This window comes from Carassius carassius, chromosome 1 (genome assembly GCF_963082965.1).
Source record: "Carassius carassius chromosome 1, fCarCar2.1, whole genome shotgun sequence".
Taxonomy (NCBI): Eukaryota; Metazoa; Chordata; class Actinopteri; order Cypriniformes; family Cyprinidae; genus Carassius; species Carassius carassius.
The window spans coordinates 40,469,099-40,484,380 of NC_081755.1; the positions used below are offsets into that span (position 1 = coordinate 40,469,099).

Here is a 15,282-nt window from a genome sequence, read left to right on the forward strand (position 1 = left end):
AAATTATTCAGAAATAATTGTTCAGCTGTTGTCAAGAAGAAGAAAATGCGCTCCCGCTGTTTGCTCGCTCGCGCGTGCGTGGAAGAGCGAATTCAAATACAAAGAAGTAACGGCTCCTTTCCTCAAAGAAACAACCGCTGCGCAAGGTTGAGTAAAGACTCCGAAATAAATACACAGATTTATTATTTGTATACTAATTCCTACACTGACACATTAGATATGTTTTTTTTTTAAATGTTTGTTTTAACCATTAATTTAATAGCCGCGATGCTTACGAGTCTAATGCACTTTGTGGGACGAAATGGAGACCACAAACACAAGGTCACAAACAATAATTATTAGTTTGGTTTACGCATGATGTTTACGTTTATTCATTGTAACTATTTTCTTTAACTTTTAAAGAAAATTATTGTTGTCGTTTACGTTTGTTAAATAGTTACACATCCATGTAACGTAACTGTTAACGTTAGGCTATTAGCCTATTTTTCGAGTCATTTACACATAACGTAAGTTACATAAAACTGGTTTTGATAATTTTCTCTCCTCAGAAAATCCAGTATGACTTCTCTAAAAATCTCAAAAGGTTCACAGAGCAGCACTATGTAAGTATTTAATTATTTATTTGACATTGAAATAACTGAAATAGTGTTTCAGCTTGGCCTAATCCAAAATTATATATGACTGTATACACTGTTATACTGAACTGAATTAAAAAATAAAAAACTACCCATATGTTCTTTTTTATTCATCAGTCAATAAAGAAATGTGGCTCTGTAGTGGACACCTGTGAGGGAGTGGACAGACAGCTGCTGATGTCTGATGCTGGCTGGCAATAAATAGACTTCTCTGGATGTACCCCATCTTTTGCAGGTGTGTAAATAAGTGAACGGTTGCAGACACACACCAGAAACCCTTCTAAAACATACAATTATTTATAGTTTATTAACAGTTATTTTATTTTTTGTTTATTTATTTTTTTCAGAGAAATTATAACATTGCTACGGAGCCCCTAAAGTGACCTTTACAAAAAAATAAAAACACAGACTTTCGGGTGCGCACGAGAAACTATGACGTGCGCACGAGAAATGTTTTGCGTGCTCACGAGACACTTTTGCGTGAGCACGAGAAACCTATGGCGTGCACACACATCGCAATTTCCGTTTTATGCATTTTGATTTAGCTAATGTGTTGGTGAGAGTGTTTAGAGCGTACTAATGTGTTGGTGAGAGTGTTTAGAGCGTAATTTTTCAAAAGATCTCAACATGGAAGAAGATTTTGTTGATTTTTTGAGGTCACGAGATATTTCTCAAGATTCGATTGAGAAAATAAAAGAGGATAAGGTAAATTGTTACAGTTAGGATAATTGATCAATATGCATGCTTTCGTTGCCAATGTATTTATAGCTGAAATTTCCTTTTGATCAACATAAGTGTCATTGCAATTATGACCGAAGACGAACTTGGAAAATATATTGTTAGATATGGGGATCGTCTTGCAGTTAGAGCATTTTGCCGTCAAAGACTCGCAGCATGTGAAACCACCAAGTCCACTGCACTGCAGAGATTAAGAGACAAGATCCAAAAAAGAGGCAGTACATCAGCAAATGACGGGTGTTTATTAAGCAAACTTTCAGGTATCGGCAACAAACATGCTTCTAAAGAGACCAGACGACTGGAAATTGGGTGGCTTCATTTTTATAAAGGAGAATTTCACCAGGTTCGGACAAGACATGGAGGAGGAACGCGACATGTGACGGTTAAAAAGAACACTTCGGTTGAGGAACTGATGATGATTGGGAAGGATTTGTTTTTTCCTAAAGGGATTTCTTCAAAAGGCCCAACTGCAAGCTATATCTTTGAGATGCGAGATTTCAGCCAGACCACTATTCCATTCAGTCTTACAGTGAATGAACTATATGAGCAGAGTAAACTCAGAATGCTACGACTGTACGTATGCACGATGGAAAAGGATTTGGTCAGTTCTCCCCAAGTTTCATCAGACTCGTCCTCAGATTTTACTCTTGACGAACTGGAACGAGAGCCAAGAGTGGTAAGATGGATTAAAAAAGTAATTTATGTGCTTGTCTGTTGTGAATCTATTTTATAGAGAGAGAGGTAGAGAATATGTTGATGATGTTATGTACATTGTATATCTTTAGGTGTTTATATGCTTCCTGTCCTGTATCTATCTATTTAGAGAAAGAGAGAATTAAACATTAATTTAGGGCTGTGCAAAAAATCGAAGGCGATTTTCATGCGCATCTAGTCAGTAAAGGCGCTCCTAGTATTCTCCAGCGTTCAGATCAGGATTGCCAGGTTTTCAAAACAAAACCCGCCCAATTGCTTCTCAAAACTAACCCAATCGCGTTTCGTTCCAGGCGATAAAATACAATTTTTTTTGGCAGGGTTGCCTTGGTAAAATTCGCATTTTAGGGGCTAAACATCACGTTATTGGGATTGGGGTCGCTTCAATTCGCGGACAAGAAAAACTACCGCTGACTTGGCAACACTGGTTGGACTTTACTACACATATCCGTACTTCACTGAAAATCTACACAAAATCGATTTCAAAATCGCTGGCGATTTATTGCCGATTTAAAAAGCGATTTTGTGTAGCTTGTCCGTGAACTACGTACGGCTCTGTGTAGTAAATGCCCACCTGAAATGTTGCCAAGTCTGCGGTCGTTTTTCATGTCCGCGGGTCGAAGCGACCCCATTCCCAAAAACGTGATATTTAGCCCCTAAAATGCAAATTTTACCAAAGCATTTCTGCCAAAACGCAATTTTGATCGGGGAACCCCATGGAAAGGCGATTGGGCTAGCTTTGGACTAGTTTTGAGAAGCAAACGGGCAGGGTTTGTTGTTAAAACCAGGCAACCCTGATCTGAACGCACGTGCTGGAAATATACTAGTAATTACAGGAGCGTCTTTACTGATGAGATGTGCATGAAAATCGAATTCGATTTTTTTCACAGCCCTAATGTTATAATGTACACTGTATATCTTTAGATGTTTATATGCCTTCTATATATCTATTTAGATCGAGAAAGAAAGAGAGGGAGAATGAGTTAATAATGGTATAATGTACACTGTATATATTTTATTTGCCTGTCCTTAACAGACAGAGAGTACTAGGAGAACCAGAAGCATGGCAAGAATATTAGGACAACCACTTGTCCAAACAAGTGATCCTGTGCCTGTCAATCATTCATCACTCATTGAAGAAGAGGATAGATTTCTCTACCAGTCAAAATTCCAGAGAGGAAAATTGGGCATCCACTCCTCATGACCATGAATCTGATGATGTGGTGTGTTTGAGCGAAGAGCCAGGGTCATTCGTTGCGGTGTCTTATGATCTAGAACTGGAGGACTCCGAGATCCAGATTGGAATTTCACATGATAATTTTGCCATTTTGGATTCCACTCTTTCCTGGAATACAGAAGATGGGGATCCTAGACAGGTAGTTATATGTATGATATTATTTATTTATTTGTACTATTTTTTTTTATCTTATTTTTTTAAAACATAATTTAAACCCTTAAAGTGATAGTACGCTTAAAATCTGTTATTTATTCTGTTTTGATTTTATTTTATTTTTTTACTGTGGAAAACAACAGGAGAACCTTGGAATCGTTCTACACTGTAAATAATAGTAAAATACAGCCTTTGGTTCATTTAGAAATTCAAATGAGTTTTTCCTTCCACAAATTAAAATTTTTTGTTTTATGGAAACAAAGTTAAACATGTTTGAAATGACATTTGGTGAGTAAACTATTACAGAATTACTGTATCATTTTAACATTTACTGAAACTTGTAAAATGTCACTATCACACTCATGACAGAGGTATATATTTACATATGCTTAATGTATTTAAACTTTACAACAGCTAAGTCTGACACCATAGATGTAATACAATTCAATTATCAACAGTACGCATGAAGTGGTTTGGATGTGGTTTTAGTTAATTGTAAATCACAAAGGCACAGTGTTTTCAATGTTATCTTCTCATGTTATAATACACTATTTTTGAATCCTGCAGAATCCACCATTAATAGATCAACCTCAGACAGAAGGATCATTTTCTGCAGAACAGCTGATTGAAGAAACAGAGGATCATGAGAGCATGAAAGAAATCCAAAGTGTGAAAGTGAGAAGGGTCAATATAGTAAAAGATGTTTTGGAGATCTTCTCAAAACCCGAAGTATTAAAGCAAGTCCTGCGTGTAGAATTCACTAATGAAAATGCCATTGATGATGATGGAGTGTCACGTGAACTGTACACTGCCTTTTGGAAAGATGTTCTTGCTCAGTGTGAGGGTGAGGATGAACGAGTTCCAAGACTGAGACCAGACTACTCCGAGAGGGAGTGGCAGGCTGTTGGAAGAGTGTGGGTGAAAGGCTATGTTGATCATGGTGTGATGCCCATCAGGTTGTCTCCGGCATTTATATTGGCTTGTATTGATGGTGTTGACTCCGTTGTTGAAGAGCTCTTGATGTCCTCATTTTTTAAATATCTGTCTGCATCAGAGCAATCTGTTGTTGAAAAAGCTATTCAAGGCAACCTGGATGAAAATAATGCAGAAGATTTACTTGATCTCTTCTCACGGATGGGTTCATACTGCTTGCCTCCAAAAGAAAACATTCGTTCTGCTATTTTGACAATGGCTCACAAAGTCCTCCTTCAAGAGCCCAAATTTATAATTGACTGCTTCCGGACCATTATGCCAACTGGCATTCTGAATCTGACCAGACAATGCATACTTGAAGCATACGAGTCAAAGAAAGCTACAAACAAGAAAGTGTCACAAATGATAAAGCCAGCAAAAGATTGCTTGAACCAGCAAGAGCAGCTGACCCTTAATCATCTGCAGCGCTATGTGAAAAATCTAGACCAAAGAAAGCTGGAGACTTTCTCACGATTCTGTACCGGCTCTACTGTCATGTGTAAAGACAAAATCGAAGTCATGTTTAATGTATCATGTGGCCTTGGACGTAGGCCTGTTGCACATACATGTGGAGCAGTTCTCGACTTACCGTGTACATACAGCTCTTATCCAGAGTTTCGTGCAGAGTTTGACAATGTACTAAATGGAGATTGCTTTGCAATGGACATTCTATGACTGTATTAATTGTAATGAAATGGAGTAAGTCAGGTTAAGCTTATTTTGTGTACACCGGTGCATGCAATTTTGTTTGTAATGTAATTTAATCATTCTTGAACTTCCTGAGTACAACCCGAATTCCGGAAATGTTGGGACGTTTTTTAAATTTTAATAAAATGAAAACTAAAGGAATTTCAAATCACATGAGCCAATATTTTATTCACAATAGAACATAGATAACGTAGCAAATGTTTAAACTGAGAAATTTTACACTTTTATCCACTTAATTAGCTCATTTAAAATTTAATGCCTGCTACAGGTCTCAAAAAAGTTGGCACGGGGGCAACAAATGGCTAAAAAAGCAAGCAGTTTTGAAAAGATTCAGCTGGGAGAACATCTAGTGATTAATTAAGTTAATTGATATCAGGTCTGTAACATGATTAGCTATAAAAGCTTTGTCTTAGAGAAGCAGAGTCTCTCAGAAGTAAAGATGGGCAGAGGCTCTCCAATCTGTGAAAGACTGCGTAAAAAAATTGTGGAAAACTTTAAAAACAATGTTCCTCAACGTCAAATTGCAAAGGCTTTGCAAATCTCATCATCTACAGTGCATAACATCATCAAAAGATTCAGAGAAACTGGAGAAATCTCTGTGCGTAAGGGACAAGGCCGGAGACCTTTATTGGATGCCCGTGGTCTTCGGGCTCTCAGACGACACTGCATCACTCATCGGCATGATTGTGTCAATGACATTACTAAATGGGCCCAGGAATACTTTCAGAAACCACTGTCGGTAAACACAATCCGCCGTGCCATCAGCAGATGCCAACTAAAGCTCTATCATGCAAAAAGGAAGCCATATGTGAACATGGTCCAGAAGCGCCGTCGTGTCCTGTGGGCCAAGGCTCATTTAAAATGGACTATTTCAAAGTGGAATAGTGTTTTATGGTCAGACGAGTCCAAATTTGACATTCTTGTTGGAAATCACGGACGCCGTGTCCTCCGGGCTAAAGAAGAGGGAGACCTTCCAGCATGTTATCAGCGTTCAGTTCAAAAGCCAGCATCTCTGATGGTATGGGGGTGCATAAGTGCATACGGCATGTTTTGGAAGGCTCTGTGAATGCTGAAAGGTATATAAAGGTTTTAGAGCAACATATGCTTCCCTCCAAACAACGTCTATTTCAGGGAAGGCCTTGTTTATTTCAGCAGGACAATGCAAAACCACATACTGCAGCTATAACAACAGCATGGCTTTGTCGTAGAAGAGTCCGGGTGCTAACCTGGCCTGCCTGCAGTCCAGATCTTTCACCTATAGAGAACATTTGGCGCATCATTAAACGGAAAATACGTCAAAGACGACCACGAACTCTTCAGCAGCTGGAAATCTATATAAGGCAAGAATGGGACCAAATTCCAACAGCAAAAATCCAGCAACTCATAGCCTCAATGCCCAGACGTCTTCAAACTGTTTTGAAAAGAAAAGGAGATGCTACACCATGGTAAACATGCCCCGTCCCAACTATTTTGAGACCTGTAGCAGAAATCAAAATTGAAATGAGCTCATTTTGTGCATAAAATTGTAAACTTTCTCAGTTTAAACATTTGCTATGTTATCTATGTTCTATTGTGAATAAAATATTGGCTCATGTGATTTGAAAGTCTTTTAGTTTTCATTTTATTAAAATTTAAAAAACGTCCCAACTTTTCCGGAATTCGGGTTGTAGTTTCTAAGACGTTTTAAGATTTTATAGTTTGATTAGCTTTAAATATGTTTTATGGAGTCAAGTTTAAATTTCCATCCTGTTCCATTTTATACAAAACATTAAATTCCACTGAATTGAAAGATAGAATAGCTATCCTGTACATTGGTTTACAGTTGCAAATATTTGTTTGTTACAAATCAGAAGCCAGCTATTAAATACCCTATTAAAAAAATTGTTAGATAACGGTTTAGTGTTTAGAATTAGACATGGAGGAGATTATGTAAATCATTATGTTTCACCCCTACTGGTTTCAGGGAAGTTAAGCTTGTTATTAAAAACTTGTATAGAAGCGTTTTAATACACAAACATGTTCATAAATTTCAGGCAAACGGTCTTCCAATCTATTCCTGTTAAATTTTAATGGGGGGGGGGGGGGAACAGACAGGTCCTTACACACTGTAATTTTAATCCATTTAATATTGTTGACACTGACATTTTTTTTCTTTCCTTTACAATTTACTGTAATGCATGAAAAACATGTAGGAGTATCCATGTTTGTAAACATTGTTAGATGTCAGCAAAACATTGTCTGTATTCAAGTATAATAATCAATAAAATGACCCCAACTGTGTTAAAATCTTTCAGTGCATTTGATGCTTATTAAATTATATCAAGGGAGGAAAAAAAATTCTGCATACGAGTCTAAAGTGATCGTTCACAAGAAAATCACAGTTCTGTTATTTATTTGTGTTGCTTCTAAACAAGATTGACTTTGAGGAACACGTTTAACAGAATTTCAGGCATTAGCAGCCTGAGAAAACATTCACAACAATTGTATGAAAAATGGTGACAGAGGAAACTGATAACTGCTTTATGCACATTCTGCTAAACATTTGTGTTCCACAGAAGAAAAAGTCTGAATTTGGAAAACACAATTGTAAATAAATTACATAATTTTCATTATTTAATAAGACTAATAGAAAGAACCTTGCCTAAACAAATAATAACATATACTCAATAACATTAAAGGGTAAGTCCACCCAAATATAAAAATTATGTCATTAATAACTCACCCTCATGTCGTTCCAAACCCGTGAGACCTCCGTTTATCTTCAGAACACAGTTTAAGATATTTTAGATTTAGTCCGAGAGCTCTCAGTCCCTCCATTGAAGCTGTGTGAACGGTATACTGTCCATGTCCAGAAAGGTAAGAAAAACATCATCAAAGTAGTCCATGTGACATCAGAGGGTCAGTTAGAATTTGTTGAAGCATCGAAAATACATTTTGGTCCAAAAATAACAAAAACTAAAACTTTATTCAGCATCGTTTTCTCTTCCGGGTCTGTTGCGAGTGCGACTGCTATGACTGTTGATGTACAACACTGCTGACGTGTTTTCCGGTGTGCCCAATAACAAAGAAAACATGTCAGCAGCGTCAGATGAACGGAGGTCTCACGGGTTTAGAACGACATGAGGGTGATTCATTAATGAAATCATTTTTATATTTGTGTGAACTAACCCTTTATGTATTTTAGAGAATTACTTTTCCTGAAAACTGTTGCCTAAATATTTACATAATACAAAGTGCACCTTTAAACTGCTATACAAGCCTTTTAAAATGTATAGTGTTACATCATAGTACTTCTTTAGCAATAGCATTTGGGCATCGGATATCCTGTAAATAAAAAATGCCACCAACCCCTCTATTTATTTTCAGTCTGAGCACAGGTTACAATAAAGTCAGTATTGCATTCCTTAGAGGCAAGTATAAGTCTATTGCTTGATAGGAGTCCTTTGGAAGCTCAATGTTTGCTTCAGTCATAACAGAATTACAAATGTCATAGACATCACTGTCACAAGGTATAGATGAACGAAATGTGCATTCTGTCTTGCACAGCTGTAGGTCTCCTGGGTCCGCTGGTGACATGTAGTTCTCTGTTCTGTAGAGCTCTGGGAATAAGTACTGTACATGACATTGGGTCTACCGCTCGGCACTCTTTCGTTTTTTGAAGGTCTTATTACATGTGCATCCCACACACGTGCAGTTTCATCCAATTCATCCTGCAATTAAATAAATAATTATAGACAAAAGGTTTGCATTAAAGTTATTCAACCTGCAATTGGGAGTGTAATTTTTTTAGTCTCTAGATCATCAATATCCATAAACATGTTTCATTTAGGTCTTCATCAAAGTGACTTTTTAATGGAAATGTAATATTTCGTAAGGAAATGGTGTTGAGAATATTGTGATGAGTAAAAAAAAACTAACAGCATATATTTATAATTATAACCCCACAATTCCATGACTTAGACTTAGAATTTAAGGGATATATCATCCAAAACATGTTGTTCCAAACCTGAATGAGTTCCTTTCTTCTGTTGAACACAAAATAAAATATTGTGAAGAATGCTGTTTACCAAGTAGTTTTTCTTACTGTGAAAGTCGGTGTCTACCATCAGCTGTTTGGTTGTCAGTATGAAGGTAAGGAGCTCATCCAGGTTTGGAACAACATAAATCATTTTCAGTTTTGGAATTAAAGGGATAGTTCATCCAAGTGAGTCACACTCATGGACTTGGGGGGTTAGTTTGACCCCACACAGTAAATAATCACCTGTATAAAACAATATACACTTTTGATGATGCAGATTATGAAATTTTCACAAATAGGCATTAGGCTTTTTTTTTTTATTAATGTGAATTTTTATTACACAATTATTTACTTATAAGGTTTGTATTTACTTCAGTAAAATGTGAATTGTTACATTAATTCAGTAAAAACTCTAAAATAAAACGAATAAATTGGCAATGTTACGGATGATAACATGGATTCGCGATACTTTTGGTGAATCCCAAAGCAATGCTTTATAGGTAAACTAGGTAAACTTTTAAGACAAAACTCACCTGGATAATTCCCAAGAAACAGAAACGGATGAGATTTTTATCCAAAAATCCCCCATCGAACAATCCTCTGTCCTTCAGGTCAGTGAACAAAGAGATGAAAAATTCCATGCATTCTTTCCTGAGGAATCCCCACCAACTCTCTATTCGCTGATTGGCTGTGCTTGCACCTTCCATGTAGCTGTCAATGTTGGATTCTGGCAGAATGTTGCGTCTGAGCAAACGCTGGAAGTCTCTCACGTGCCCGTTCTCTGTTCCACAGTCGCCTCTCATGATCCGAGGACAGCCACCTGAACTCTCCACTGTTTCCACGTAGTATCCTCCGACGACCTTCGGGTCACTGCTGGTTGTGAACGCATTTAGCCAAATGATCTTCCTTGAAAAGCCATCAATACAGCCGTTAATACAAATACCATATGGCTTTAGTTTATCGTAGTAATCAAAATGCCAGATGTAATTCGGTCCTTTTGCGAAATTGTTACGCCGATGGAGACGTCGGGCTTTCCTAAATTCTACTCCAGCAGGATCTAAGAAGCTCAAAATGAAGCGAACATGTTCTTTTCTAACATGCAGTCCGTTTTCGTTACACTTTGCATGCATCCACCTGTATCCATGGAGCTGGCCTGATGTTTGGAGTTGATGCTGAATAAATGCGATAGCGTCTTCGAAGCTTGAGTAGTCTTTTCGTCGAAACAGGCGTCTAGACCTCAAAATGCGTTTTAGATGCCGCTCAGTGATTATATATCTGTGTCGAAATGCAAGAACAGAGACAATTTCTCTGTACTGAAGGCCAAGTTTAAAATAGATCTCAAATAATTTGTGCGCATCCATGCTTTTGCTTCCAGAGAGTGATGGCAGAGAGTCAACCGGAAACTGTAACGCGTGAGCAAGCAGAAAGATTCTCGTGCGCACTTCATAGTTTCTTGTGAGCACGCAATAGTTTCTCGTGCGCACGTCATAGTTTCTCGTGAGCATGCAATAGTTTCTCGTGCGCACGTCATAGTTTCTCGTGAGCACGCAATAGTTTCTCGTGCGCACGTCATAGATTCTCGTGCGAACGCGAAATTCTTTGTTTTTATTTTTTTGCAAAGGTCACTTTAGGGGCTCCGTACATTGCCCTTCCTGTAACATGATGATCCTGCTGTCCTGGACTGTATATGATGAGGTAAATATGAGTTTGTCCATGTGTGTATACATATGTAGTGTACACACACACATTACACACATTGTGCACTTAATTAGTCCACAACCATTAATCAATGCACTAATATGACAAAAATAATTCCTGTGGTGTTCCTCATTTTTAAGATAATAAAAAAAATACCTGTGCTAAATGAATAAATATATATAAAAATAAATAAATAAATATTCTATTATTTAATTTTTTGTAAATCACTCTTTTTTTCAATGAATAGCCTACACATAATCTCAGAACAGCTGTGGTAATAACAGGAGACCCATTTGGTGAGAGCAGCACTGCAGACCTTCCTGATGGTGAGGAGCTACCTGCTGATGTACCTGCCGACATGAGTTCACTTTACTATGAGTGCCTATGTTCTGTTCAACATTATACAGAAAAGCAATTAAAAGTACACTAAAGCGCACTATTTTTCTGCTGTATCTGTTGGCCATTCAGGAGGAGATCATGGACCATTTTCACAAGACTAATGATGTGTTTCAGCTGTGTTTTCATCGTAAACCCTCACAATGTTTGTATATTTTGAATTTAAAAAAATGATGTGCATTAGTTACACTATACTTTGTATTATATCACATTCGTATCAAATTACAGAAAAGAAATAGTTAATGCTAATGCAAGGGTGTTTCTAATCCTAATCCAGAGTCTTTGGGAGGAATGCTAAATTTGACATTGTTCTCTCTTCTGACTGCTGTTATCAGTGTCTGTCAGATTTTTTCCTTTGATTGAAAGTTGTGAAAATGCTATTGTAGAGTTTTTCATTTTGCTATTTGAGTAAATGAGAATGCAAAAATATATATTTGTGATACTCTCCCATTCACTGCTCTCGAAGTTAACCCAACTATAACAACTTCCGCTGCTGAGAAACTGGTTTATTAAGTGTCATGATAAATAAACTGCTGCAGATGGATCTAACTAACTAACTGACTCCGCCGTTTCATCACAGAAAACTTCACCAACTCAAGATCCAGCAGCGTTTCATCATCTCGCCAATGAGGTTTCATCCCAGGCTGCGGTGCTCGCTTCACATCAGCAGCAGCTGGTTAAACTAACCTCGCTCACAGAGGAACTTGTCAGGTCTGTTCAGGCACTAACCCCGCAGATTGCAGCTGCTAGTCAGGCACCAGCTCCCACTGCACCTGCTCCTCTGCTGCCAGTCGTGAGTACGATCTCAAATCCAAGATTATCCCTACCCGAAAAGTATGACGGTTCACCCTCCACTTGCAAGGAATTTTTGTTGCAGTGCGAGCTCTAAGTCAGCAGGCCCCGGAACATCGCACCGATGAGGGTCGCATCTTTCTCATCTGCACCCTGCTTACGGGAAAAGCGCTGGAGTGGGCAACGGCACTGTGGTCAGGAGGTCAGCTCACGTCTATTACTTATGATGCTTTTGTCACCCTATTCAGAGAAGTGTTTGAGCACCCAGCTGGAGGAAAGGATCCAGGTGAACTGTTGCTCGCCCTGCGGCAAGGGAATTCCACAGCAGCGGATTACACTCTCTCCTTCCGTACGCTCGCCGCTCAGACCGGCTGGGGGGAGGATCCTCTCAAAATATTGTATCGAAAGGGTTTGAATGCGGAGCTGCAGGCAGGAAGAACTTGCTTGTCGTGATGACGGAAGGACCCTCAGTCAGATCATGGAACTTACCATCCGGCTCGATCATCTCATCCGGGCTCGCCGCCCTCCAGCCAGGACCAGCCTGAGGTTCAACCCGGTATGCACCTCTGAGCCCGAGCCCATGCAGATCGGATACACCCATCTCTCCGAGGCGGAACGTGAGAGGAGGAGGCGCAATCATTTATGCATGTACTGCGGTCAGGCTGGTCATTTCAGGGCTTCCTGCCCGGTGAAATCCGCTCCTCGTAACCCCGCTGCGGTGAGTTCACGTTCACTCTCTTCGAAATCTCTCACTGTGGATATTTCGTTAATTGTTAATGGGCAGGTGGTAAAATCGAGGGCTTTTATAGACTCGGAAGCTGCTGGAAATTTTATTGACTCAACCTTTGCAAAAACTCATCAAATTTCTCTCCGCTCTTGTGAACCCTTTGTGACAGTGACAGCATTGGACGGTCGCCCCCTGGGGACAGGGGAGCGTCAGCACATCACACCACCTCTCACCCTCAGCATCGGCTCGCAACACAGGGAGACCATCCAGTTTTACACCATTCACTCGCCACTTCATCCTATGATTCTGGGGTTTCCTTGGCTGGAGAGACACAACCCGCAAATTTCCTGGTCGTAGAGGAGGATTATTCAGTGGTCTTTGTATTGTCGGAATAAATGCATACCCGCTGTCCAGGGTCCTGAATTGAGTGACAGCCCCTCCGTGGACGTTAATCTACAGGAAATCCCCGCTGTTTACCATGACCTTGCCCAAGCATTCAGCGAGCGTGAAGCTTCACACTTACCTCCCCATCGTGCTGTCGACTGTGCTATTGAGCTCCTGCCGGGAACCATGCCTCCACGCTGTCGTGTCTACCCCCTATCTCAGCCAGAGACCGAGGCCATGAATTCGTATATAGAAGAACAGCTTGCCAAAGGCTTCATTACCCCTTCAACATCTCCTGCTTTGGCCAGTTTCTTTTTTGTAAAGAAGAAGGATGGGGGTCTCCGACTGTGCATAGACTATCGGGGTCTCAATGAGATAACTGTCAAATACCGCTATCCTCTGCCTCTGGTCCCAGCTGCCCTTGAAATGCTCTGTACGGCCCGATATTTCACCAAGCTCGACCTACGAAATGCTTACAACCTTATTCGTATTCGGGAGGGTGATGAGTGGAAGACGGCGTTTTCTACAACCTCCGGCCAATATCGGGTCATGCCATTTGGCCTTTCCAACAGTCCTTCAGTTTTTCAAGCGTTTGTCAACGAGATCTTCAGAGACCTGCTCAATCAGAGTGTAATTGTATACATTGACAACATCCTGATTTATTCAGACAACCTTGAAACGCACGTTCAGGATGTGCGAGCTGTTCTCAAGCGCCTCATCGAGCACCAGTTGTATGCGAAGATACAGAAATACGAGTTTCATCAGACTCGGATCTCGTTCTTGGGTAACATCATAAGCGCAGACGGAGTGGTAATGGATGACAACAAGGTACAAGCGGTGGTTAACTGGCCTCGACCCACGTCAGTGAAAGAGCTACAGCGCTTCTTGGGCTTCGCTAATTTTTACCGCCGATTTATCCGAAATTTCAGCATGGTTGTGGCTCCTCTCACTTCTTTGCTCCAAGGAGGAGGAGGACGTTTCCGCTGGTCTTCGGAATGCACTGTGGCGTTTGAAAGTTTGAAGAAGAGATTCACCACATCACCCATTCTCCATCACCCAGATCCCGAGAGAGAGTTTATTGTGGAGGTGGATGCTTCTAACACGGGCGTGGGTGCCATCCTGTCACAACGTCATGGTAATCCAGCTAAAATGTATCCCTGTGCCTTTTATTCTCGTAAACTCAATGCAGCAGAGCGCAACTACGATGTGGGCGATCGAGAGCTTCTGGCGATGAAGACCGCTTTTGAAGAGTGGAGGCATTGGCTGGAGGGGGCGTGTCATCCTTTCACTGTGCTTACGGACCACAAAAATCTGGAGTATCTCAAATCCTCTGAATGCTCGCCAGGCTCGCTGGTCCCTCTTCTTCTCCCGATTTAATGTCAAAGACAGTAAAGACGGGTGTTCTGAATAGAGATGTTCCGATACCCTTTTTCTCTTCCCGATACCGATTCCGATACCTGGGCTCAGGGTATCGGCCGATACCGAGTACTGATCCGATACCTGGGTGTGTATCTGTATATACAGCTGTATATACTACTAGCCCTGTGTAAATTTCTAGAATTATTTTATGGTGTGCTCCAGACTTATCCCTTGATAAAACATGAACAAATACATGGTTAACTACTGTATTTATTACAGTATTTTTATTATCTGACATGAATTTGACAGTAATATTATTTAATTTCTTAAGCGAAAAAGAACTTCAGATGCATCCAAAAAATCTAACACCGCAAACTAAAAAAGGTATTTTAGTATTACAATATTGGTGTATAAAAAACTGCAACAAATAAGTCTAGGAATATAAAAAATTAGGCAAAGCTAGCATTCATAACTAGGTCTTGAAAATGGTATCGGATCGGTATATGGGTTCATGTACTCGCCGATGCCAGAATTTGTTGTGGTATCGGAGATATTTCCGATACTAGTATCGGAATCGGAACAACTCTAGTTCTGAACCAGTTCCTATTCTGCCCTCCTCTCTCATTGTCGCACCAGTGCAGTGGGATATAATCACGGAGGTTTCTACAGCTCAGCAAAAACATCCCGCACCCCCGGAATGTCCGGGGGACCGCCTCTATGTTCCTCCCGAGCTCCGCGACCGTGTCCTCCAATG

The 15,282-nt window shown here is 40.0% G+C and overlaps 1 protein-coding gene and 2 long non-coding RNA genes across 4 annotated transcripts; all 3 read left to right on the forward strand.

Annotated features, from left to right (window-relative positions):
* The first annotated feature begins 47 nt into the window (after nt 1-47).
* LOC132122889 (uncharacterized) lies at nt 48-972 on the forward strand. Of its 2 annotated transcripts, none has more exons than XR_009426452.1 (4): nt 48-146; nt 263-321; nt 549-606; nt 762-972. It is a non-coding gene; the product is annotated as an uncharacterized LOC132122889 (long non-coding RNA). The 2 variants fall into 2 exon arrangements; XR_009426450.1 differs by having other exon boundaries at nt 549-602; nt 753-972.
* Nucleotides 973-1,473: 501 nt separating this feature from the next.
* On the forward strand, nt 1,474-5,163 carry LOC132122967 (uncharacterized). The gene is made up of 3 exons (XM_059533531.1): nt 1,474-2,049; nt 3,121-3,460; nt 4,042-5,163. Exon 3 carries the CDS (start codon nt 4,126-4,128, stop codon nt 5,119-5,121), a length of 996 nt encoding a protein of 331 aa, XP_059389514.1. The 5' UTR covers nt 1,474-2,049; nt 3,121-3,460; nt 4,042-4,125; the 3' UTR covers nt 5,122-5,163.
* A 5,649-nt stretch (nt 5,164-10,812) lies between these two features.
* Nucleotides 10,813-11,774, forward strand: LOC132123060 (uncharacterized). The gene is made up of 3 exons (XR_009426456.1): nt 10,813-10,867; nt 11,118-11,196; nt 11,339-11,774. It is a non-coding gene; the product is annotated as an uncharacterized LOC132123060 (long non-coding RNA).
* The last annotated feature ends 3,508 nt before the right edge of the window (nt 11,775-15,282 follow it).